The following is a 10,493-nucleotide window of genomic DNA, read 5'->3' as shown; positions in this document are numbered from 1 at the left end:
GTTTCATGAGGCCTCCCGGGCCATGCTTCCCATACAGCTTGTGGAAATGTGAGTTAATTAAACCTCTTTTCTTAATAAATTACCCAGTCTCGGGTAGTTCTTTATAGCAATGCGAGGATGGACTAATGCATCCAGCTGTCAGTTTTAACTCTTAGGTCACACTCTTCTTTGGCAGCCTGAATCTAGTACTGAGTGAGGCTAGGGTATGAAGGCCTGATTATTTTGACTCAACGTAGGACATTCTGATGGACAATACTTACTTTAGAGTTCCTCCTTGCAGAGGTGGCGAAGTTTATTAGACTGCAGTTTAAAATCTTCTGCGTAGTTATTGTGAAATTCCCTGGTGTTGTACTCTATTGTATTTGTATGAGAAAGTGTGCTTAACCATTTGTCTGTCGCGGGACATGTGGGTGATTCCCAGTTTTCAGCTATTACAAATAAACTGACTATGAACATTTATGTACAAGTCTTTGTATAGATGTATGCTTTCAAGTTTTGGCAAATTTGAAAAATTTTCAAGTATCTTCTACAAATAGAAGATATTCACTTTCATCTTCAAGACTGGAAATATTTCAAAAATTGTTAATTTTGATGAGGATGTGTGGGGTATAAAGAGCAGTTTTTCATATTGATAAGACTTAGATTGTTAGTACCTATCGAAATGGAAAATTATGATCATCCTTTGTCCCAGAAATTCTCCATCATTGGTTATACTACTGAGAAAATTACTTAACTTCTATGTGCTTCTGATTCTCATGGGCAGAGAGTAATAATATGTAGTACAAATATCACAGGTTAATATGTAATTCATTATGTTATAGTGATCATTAAACAAATCAATTCATAAAAAAGGCTTACCATACCATACCAAAACTTTATTATTATTATTTTTATTATTACTTATGAAAATCTGTTTTTCAGAAACACTTTGTCAGATATCCAAGGAAGGTATTTTTAAGCATGTTCACCACAGTAATATTGTAATAATAAAAAATGGGAGACAACACAAATAGAGGATAAAGGATTAGTTAAATAAATTTTAGCACATCTGTGGGAGGCAATATAAAGGATGGATGTGGGCTCTGGAGAAGACACGGCCTGATTCCAAATCTTGCCTCAGCCCTATGAGCTCATGGGCCTTGGTCTCTGTGTCTTAGGTTCTTCAACTATAAAAATCATGGTAATCATGCCCACTTTACAAGGGTTATTGTGAGGTATGAGACATTACATGTAAATTGTTTAGAAGAGAAACAGGGCATAGTGAGCATCCCATAAATTGTAGTATTACACAGATTATGACTTACCCTTTAGAAGAAGAAGGGCAGATCTGTAGGTACTGCCATAGAAGAATACTTATTAGGAAAAGACTTTTTTCCCCTTATAGATGTTGGCGGGGGGGGGCGGTAAATGATCCACTCACATATTCTTAGACTTGAGTGTACATGTCCAACTACATGTAAATTACTATGTTATAATTAGAGAATTATAGGAAGAGAACAATAGTTAAGCATATTTCAAATTTTCAGTTCAACTTTCTTAATTTTGATTCTGAATGAAAATCTTAGTATGGAAAGTTGATCAACTCAACGTAAAGAGTAAAAATAAAAGTTTACAAAATCAATTTTCATTTTTTGAGTAATTTATTTAAATTTGTGAATCTAGAAAATGTGTGTTATATATTTATATACAAGGAATAACAAAAGTTAAGTGTTTAATTGGAAAGAAAACTGTGACTGATAATATGTTGTAATTACCATTTTATAATATTACTTTCCATTGCAATGACTTAAAATGAAGAAACAAGAATAGGAATAATTATGCTAAAAAATTCACTTTGTTTTCTATGCCACTAAATTTCTTTAGGATCAAGAACTCCTTCATATTCAGATATTAAACGATATTCAAATAATTTTATAAAATAAACAGACATACAAGTTTACGCATATTAAAAAAAGAAGTTGATTTTCATTTCCTGTAGAAAAACCAAAATAGAGCAGACGTGCAAGCAAAGATAAATGAAAACACTGGCTGTTTCTCAATAAAGGTGATAGTCTGTTTCTCGTACTAACTTATGTACGATATAATAAGTAGCCGCTAAATGTAGTAACAGGGGGAAACTTGGCTGGAATTGTTCCTTCTGCAAGTCGTAACCAGACTTCCTGCCCATAATTTAATTCTAATAAGGCATCCCCAGTTAAAACCCTATCACAGTGTATTTCACTGTTAATATTTTCAGACTCAAATGCAAGCTTGTCTATTCCATCAACCACTAAAAATCCAGAGATATGAGCACTAAATGACTCGATGGTGTACTTGAAAACATATACTCCAAGATACGGAATTCTAAATTTTCCAGTTCTTGGGGTATATGAAGCTCCATAATTGACATCCAAGTTATTAAACAGGATAGGACCAGGTGTAGTCATTCCATACGTATGAGATGCAAAAAATGCCACCATGGGTGCATATCTGTAAGATCCTTTGGAAAAATCTGTTAGAGGAAAAAATGGCAAGAGTTAATTTTCATGTTTTTATCTTATTTTGTCTTTCCTTATATCTTCATCATTTTTATCTCAGTTACAAAAGGTCTTAGCAGAAGAGAAAGTCCATCCATCAAACTTAGCAAAGGTGCATGTGTCTCGATGCCTGTCTCTTCTCTTGGGTAAATTACTCTAAATTGCTTAGCCTCTTGTTGCCTCAGTTTCTCCATTTAGATCAGGATAGAATAAAAATAACATTTGATACCTTCCTCACACAAATGCCTCAAAGATAATTTGCATGTTGCCTTGATCTCCCCAGAGATAAAGGAATTCAAAGCACTCTATGATTATTATGGCTATGTCAGAATGTTTTAAAGCCCCTTGCAGGAATTGAAGCTGACATGATGTAGAAACAATTTTTCCGGCACCTTGTCAAGCAGTTTCTAAAGGCTAAAACGAAAACCATATAAAGTCATATTCACTGTAGCAAAGTAGACAAAGGCAATTTTCTGTGTAATTAATGCCAATTGTACTTACAAAGGCTGAGATCTAAAAACAGACTAAAAAATTTACATTTCACTATGCAGGATATTATTAAGAAAAAGCTGATTTGAAATAGGTTTTTTGCAGTCATTAAATAACACATTTTTATGCTGCACATAAATTTCTGTATAAAAATCAGAAATGGTGCACTCTTGAAGTAAATCCAAAGCACCAATACTTATGAATTTAAATAAATAAAAAAACCATCTTGTTTTACTTACTACATTTGAGCATGTTCTAATAGTTCTCACACAGTCAACATGGCGCCATTAGGTTAACCTTCACAGAAAACGTGTTACTAAGCATGTATTAAAGCCTCATTTAAATGACCATTCCAGACATAAATCAAAGGTGTATTTCTTTAACTACTTGTTTGAGGAGAAAGTGTTTCTATCAGTCAGATATATACATCCATATATTTTTAGGATGCACAAGAGAAAAAAATTTGTGAGTGGGTCGAATTTTCCATAAACTGCCTCTATATAGCAATATTGAAAATTTCAACAGGTGCATGTGAATAAGAATTTGCCTAACAAAAAGACATTTCCATTTGTAAATCAGGTACATTCTTCAGTAAGTTTCAGAAAAGTAAAAGGAATTGTCAAGTGGATCCAGATTAAGCAGGCTTAAATATTCATTCATAAATATTTTGAAAAAGTGTTTCTATTTATGACAATGAGCAAATCCAAAGACGCATACACTTTTTTTTACCTGGAGCTAAAGCATTTTCTTCCACAAGCTTAATAGTGCAGTTGTCACCAGTAAAAGGATGTCTGCAGGCACAGGTAAAGCTAGTTCTTCCATTTATACACGTGCCACCATTTTGGCATGGATGCCGACTACAGCTTGAATACTCCTCTGTTACTGAAAAAGAATCAAGGTAAAAGAGAATAAAGTGACCTATTTTCCTGTTGATCTCAAATCGCAGTTTGCAGCAGAATAGGGAAAAGACTGAATTTTAAGTAGAAAAATGGGCTCCACAGCCCAGGACGCCTGTCGATCTGGCCACAGGACGTCATGCAAATCCTTTAGCTCTGATCTCTCTATCTCCTTCAGTAAAGTGGGCAAAATTCTGTGATCCATTACATTTATTGGTGTGAAATGTTAACATTCTTGCCAACTGCAGAACAGAATAGAATTATCTCAATACAAATCATGTATATTTGAAACTGGTACGTGATAAAGGTAATGCTTTAAATCACTGAGAAGAAAAATATCTGTTCAATACATGGTGCTAAGGTAGTATTGAATATATATTAAAAACGTAAATTCCACATATACAAAAATACTAAATATAAAAAAACAATATGATTGCATTACAACAAAAAAGGAGAATATCTTTCTAGAGCTTTAAAATTTTAAAAAATTCTTTCAAAGCAAAACAAAGCAAAGCAAAGGAAAACAAAACCCAGAAACCATAAGAGAAAAGCATTATCATGTTTGACCTAAGAATTAAAATTCATTTGCATTGAAAACCACCATTTTCAAAGTTTAATGATAAGTAACAAAATTAGAAGACGTGGCAATCTAATGACTAATATTCGTAACATGAAAAACTCTGAAAAGAAAAAAAATTCTCCCTTAAAAAATGGAAAATGAGGCAGGGTATGGTGGCTCACACCTGTAACCCCACCACTTCAGGAGGCCAAGGCAAGAGGATGGCTTGAGTCCAGGTGTTTGAGACCAGCCTGAGCAGCATAGTGATACCCCATCTCTAATTTTTTAAATAAAAAATAAATAAAAATAAGAAAATGGTCTTCACTTAAAGATCAGAAAAAAATAAGTTAAAAAATGGAGAATGTATCAGCAGGCAAATCATTGAACAAAACCTACAAAAGGTCACTAAAAGTTTTAAAGCATATGCAACCTCATTAGTAATTCAGAAATAATAAATTTAGCAATAATAACATTATTTAAATATAAGGTGGCAACATTTAAAAAGATACATAGAAAATATCCAGTCATGTCAATATAAGGGAAAATGGGCCTTTTCATGCAATGCTGGCTGGAGAGTAAACTGCTATAGCTATTAATAGGACAATGTGACAATATTTATCAGTATTAAAAAAGGTTAATTTACTTTGAGCCAAACATTTCCTCTGGCAGTATATATATACTCCAGACATACTTGTCCATGTGCACAAAGACAATTCTTCAATTCAAAATGATATCATTTGCATTCTTGAAAAATTTAAAGACTCCTAAATGATCACTGATGCAGGACTTGTTAAATCAATTATAACATATTCCCACTGAGGACTCTTAGACAGCAATTAAAGAATGAGGTAGATTCCCCAACAGATTTGGTTTACTGAAGACAGAAAGTTACAGCTCACACATCACATATAGAATAATTTCATTTGTTGTGAAAGCTTCAAATTATGAATATGGTTATAAACATAATGCATAATTATGTAAATGCAGAAACAAGGTCGGAAGAATCCAGCGCTTATACTACTTGCCACAGTTACTCTGGTGCCACCTTATGGTAATGATGTAGTTTACCATCCACTCATTTCAAACCAGGTGATTGTTGATGATTTTTAATTTGGAAGTTATTTGCTTTGTGTAATATTTTTCTCATGAAGTGAGATCTATAAATTTTTATATACATTTTGTTTCATACCCATATAATTGAAATTCACATAAAATGTGACCAAACTGCATGCCTGTATTATTAAAATTTTTTGCAAAGCAAATATATTAATATTGTACTTATGTAATGAGAAATTAATCAGAATTATCTTGATATATTCTCTGCAATATTCTGTAAACTATTTTCCTTATTAAGAAAAGTATTAAAAATATTACATGTGTGTAATATCTTTTAACAAATATTTCAACTGGCTAACATTCCTTTAACCTCATCTTGCTGCATGTGAATAGATTATCAAATCCCTTTTTTGCTGCTCATTATCATTCCAGAACTTTGCCCATTATTTTCCTGCGTTAAAAACATCAATGACTTTTCATTACCTGTAGTAATGTGAATATTCTGTATCAAAGCATTTGCTTCATTTATTTTTACATTCTCTGAATTTAGCACAGTGATCAACTCACAGGAGAGGTTTCAATTAATGGGTTTCACTAGGAATGTATCAATTGTGCAGTAGAGTTGGGGGGAACACTAACTTATTTATGTAATTTGATCAGCTCTATAATTTTAATTTTCCCAAATATAAAAAATCACAGTCACCTGTAACCTTGGCCCTGTTCATGAATCAGGGATTAAAGCTGTACTATAAGGAGAACTTAAGAAACTGTAGAAAAAAATAGATTTCTCTGCATTGCTGTTGGCTCTACTCTGAATCTTCAGGATCAAGGATTCTGCCTGCTATTTAATGTCCAGGAGCAGCATTCCATTTTTTGCTTCTTTATGTTCCATTACTTTAGGAATGGGGTCTTGCCTTGCTGTAGTTCTTTGAGTCATTTCAGAGGGTGCTATTTTACCCCATTTTCCAATTTCTTTTTAGGGTCATTCATCTGGAGTAGGGCTACACTTAAGTTTAATTGAAGGTCTGCATTTACTACTACTATTACAGTAGCCCAAACTTCTTGAGACTGCAACAGCTTGCCTTCTAGGACATCTTTCATGGTGCCTACTGATTATCTGCTCAGGATGCCTCAGCCACTTGTCTGTACCTGCTTCGACTGCTTCTAAGTTCCTTTCTGTGCCTTTTTTTGCTATTTTAGGTATGTCTGGACTTTCCAAGTCTCTGCCAAAATAATCACATTTTAAAATATAAAATCATGTCCATGGCATCCAGAACTGGACATATTGTACCAATGGAGCCCAAGCATAGTAGGTTATGGTAGCAATTGCTAGTTACCCCTGCTGAAATGAGCTTACACTTCTGTCAAGATAACACAAGCATTGAGTATTCATTGTCTGTTTCTGCATCTGTATCACACTGTCTCATAACAGGTCTCCTGTGCTCTGATGTATTGAAGCTTTCTAAAATCTCACGTCTATTTAATTCATTTAAACATGAATTTACAATTATTATTGATAATAAAATTTATCTTATTAGACATGAGTTACCATCTCTGTCCATAGAAACCATTCAGTTTTATTCTGTATGAGATGTTTCAGCCACCCTCCCCTATCTTTGTTTTCATTTCCAAATTTATGTCTCATGCGTTCCTCCAAGTTATTGATAAAAATACCTACTAGAAAAAAAATACCTAATGGATTAGTGACAAGTACAGAGCCTTATAACAGACAACTAAAGATTGACTGGCACTGATTTTCCAACTGAAGCTATTTGTACTTTGTTATACAATGAATTAGAAATTAACTTTTGGCTGGGTCCGGTGGCTCACGCCTGTAATCCTAGCACTTTGGGAGGCTGAGGTAGGCAGATCACCTGAGGTCGGGAGTTTGAGATCAGCCTGGCTAACATGGTGAAACCCCATCTCTAATAAAAATACAAAATTAGCTGGGCGTGGTGGTGTGTGCCTGTAATCCCAGCTACTCGGGAGGCTGAGGCAGGAGAATTACTTGAACCCAGGAGGCGGAGGTTGCAGTGAGCCAGGATCACGCCACTGCACTCCAGCCTGGGTGACAGAGTAAGACTCTATCTCAAAAAACAAAACAAAACAAAACCAAATCAACTTTTGTACACCACCTGACTTATTTTTCTCCTTTATTATTAAAACGCTTAAAAAATGGTCAGGTACCTTTATAAGTACCTGCTCACATTTGTGCTTAATAGGCTACTTGTTCTTGAATTACCAACAAAAATCAAACTCCAATAAAGCATCATTTTCTTTTTGACATCTTTCCTCATCCCTACGAGTAAATTACTTTAGTTCTCTCCATTTCTGCCTGATGCTCCGAAGTTGTCTTCTTGAATTTATCATACTCAACTGTAATTGCTTTGGTGTCTTTCTTACTTCCAACAAGAGTATGAGCTTTCATGAGGTCAGGGATCATGTTCTCTATGACTTAAACTTCATATCAACCTTATTAGCACAGTGCCTGACATATAGAAAATACTAAAGTAGTTTTAAGAATGAATAGACAAATTAATAAAAGATGGAATAGAATACCACATTCTTATCAAATTTCAACCTTCTTCCCAGTTTCTCAAAGGTCACAGAGTTTGACACTATGTTATCCTAGAGACATGAATCTATTTATTCATTTATTTTATTTTATTTTTGAGATGGAGTCTCGCTCTGCCATCCAGGCTGGAGTGCAGTAGCGTGATCTTGGCTCACTGCAACCTCCGCCTCCTGGGCTCAAGCTATTCTCCTGCCTCAGCCTCCCAAGTAGCTGGGACTACAGGTGTGTGCCACTGTGCCAGGCTATTTTTTGTATCTTTAGCAGAGATGGGGTTTCACCGTGTGGGCCAAGCTGGTCTCAAACTTCCAACCTCAGGTGATCCACCTGCCTTGGCCTCCCAAAATGTGGGATTACAGTATGAAGCACTGTGCCCAGAAGTGAATCCATTTAAGCAAACTTTCCACAACTTCTCCCCTTACCTTGAGCTTCAATAACCTCTTAAACTCCTTCCTGTCCTTTTTTTTTAATGGAGATCAGTGCAATTAGTTCAATAGTTCTTCCAACTCAACATTCTACCACTGTGCAAGTAGCATAACTGATATTTCATTTATAAGTTTCAATTTATTCTGGTCTTTGCTACTGCTGTATAATTATAAAAGAGAAACGAAAACTGACATTCATACAAAAACCTGTATGTGCTATAGCAGTTTTATCCACAGTAACCCCAGACTGGAAACAACCAAAAAAAGATCCTTCAACTGGTAAATAGATAAAGAAATTGTATATTTATACTATACACTACTTACGAATAAAAAGGAATACATGCAAGAACATGGATGAATCTCAGATATGTTACATGAAGTGAAAGAAGCCAGACTCCAAAGCCTCCACATATTGTATGAGTTTGTTTCTTCCATATTCTGGAAAAAATAGAATTGTCTGGGAAGAAAACAGATCACTGGTTGCCGGTGCTTGGGAGTGGGAACAGGGCTTGACTACAAAGGTGCATGAGGAAATTTGGGGTGGTGATGGAACTGATCCCTATCTTGATTATGGTGAAGGTTACATGACTATGTATTTGTCAAAACTCATAGGCTATCTATCAACATTAGTACATTTAACTAAATGTAAGTTATACCACAAACAAATAAACTCGCATTGTTTCAAGTCCCTTAATTTTCTACCTAGGATTTCAAAATTACTAAGAATATTACAGTTCATCATCCTGCCTTTTTTGTTGTCTATAAAACTTATTATTTTACCAAATGTAACTTCTCAAAAGTAATCTCCCTGCTCTTTGATTTCCATCCCATCCCCATTAACTTTTCTAACTGATGCTCTCATTTTCTCATATCTAGATGATTACAGCAGTCTTAACACCACTTTGCCTGCCTCTAAACAACCCTCACCCATATAGCTGTGAAATCTGCTTCCCTAATTACAATGAGATATAACTGCACACCTGTAAAATGATAAAAATAAAAGATATCCATAGTGTCATCATTGTCTGTTAAAAGTCTCATATTTAAATATTTTTTAATTTTTTGGACAAACTTTTTGAGCAATGTTAACGTGCCCGTGTGTATATTTGTGCACACAGGTATAACACTTGGCCCTTTCATAAGTTGCTCAAGGGAGCGTAAGTCGATACTCTCTGAAGAGAAACTTGGCAATATTTATCAAATTCTTTCAAAATGTGCATGGGCTTTGCACCAGTAATTTTACTTCTTGGATGTTATCTTAAGGAAATAAGATTAGAGATGGTCACAAAAGTTAATTAGTGTGGCACTATTTAAAATAGAAAAAAAAATTAAAATGTACAAAAGTCAAAAATTGAATACAAGTTAGATAGTTAGAATATGCTGTGGTATGTTGTTTCTTTTCTTTCACATTCAAAATAGCTTCATAATAACATGGTATTCATATGCACATACCAAAATATCAAAAAAGTATAAAATATAACAGAACATTGCACTGCTCTATAGGTATATCTTCCACTATCATTTCTTTTTCTTTTTTTTTTTTTTTTGAGACAGAGTCTCACTCTGCTGCCCAAGCTGGAGTGCAGTGGCACGATCTCGGCTCACTGCAACCTCCTTCTCCTGGGTTCAAGCTATTCTCCTACTTCAGCCTCCCTAGTAGTTGGGATTATAGGCACGTGCCACTACACCTGGCTAATTTTTGTATTTTTATTAGAGATGGGGCTTCGCCAGGTTGGCCAGGCTGATCTCGAACTCTTGGCCTTAAGTGATCCGCCCACCTTAGCCTCCCAAAGTGTTGGGATTACAGTAGTGAGCCACCGCTCCCAGCCTCACTATCAAATTCTTCTAGAACAAAAAATTACAAAGCTTTCTGAGCCAGAGCCTTGCTTTCTAACTTGATCCCACTTAGGACTTAAGTAATATTTGTTGAATCAAGTTGAAAAATTATGAATCATTATAACTTTCCAATAATATTCATAA

General features: G+C 34.8%; 1 protein-coding gene across 4 annotated transcripts in view; it reads right to left on the bottom strand.

Moving 5' to 3' along the window:
* Nucleotides 1-884: 884 nt before the first annotated feature.
* The window catches only part of MMRN1 (multimerin 1), a 74,020-nt gene continuing 64,411 nt past the window's right edge, over nt 885-10,493 (bottom strand). For all 4 annotated transcript variants that reach the window (XM_054486165.2, XM_063663907.1, XM_063663909.1 and 1 more), the window contains 2 exons: nt 3,735-3,887; nt 885-2,491 (listed from right to left, as the gene is read on the bottom strand). In XM_054486165.2, the coding sequence (XP_054342140.1) occupies nt 2,070-2,491; nt 3,735-3,887 (575 nt within the window). In that variant the 3' untranslated portion in view covers nt 885-2,069. The remainder of the gene's footprint in view (nt 2,492-3,734; nt 3,888-10,493) is intronic.

The sequence above is a fragment of the Pongo pygmaeus genome, chromosome 3 (assembly GCF_028885625.2).
Source record: "Pongo pygmaeus isolate AG05252 chromosome 3, NHGRI_mPonPyg2-v2.0_pri, whole genome shotgun sequence".
Classification (NCBI taxonomy): Eukaryota; Metazoa; Chordata; class Mammalia; order Primates; family Hominidae; genus Pongo; species Pongo pygmaeus.
This window is presented reverse-complemented; position numbering and strand designations above follow the sequence as displayed.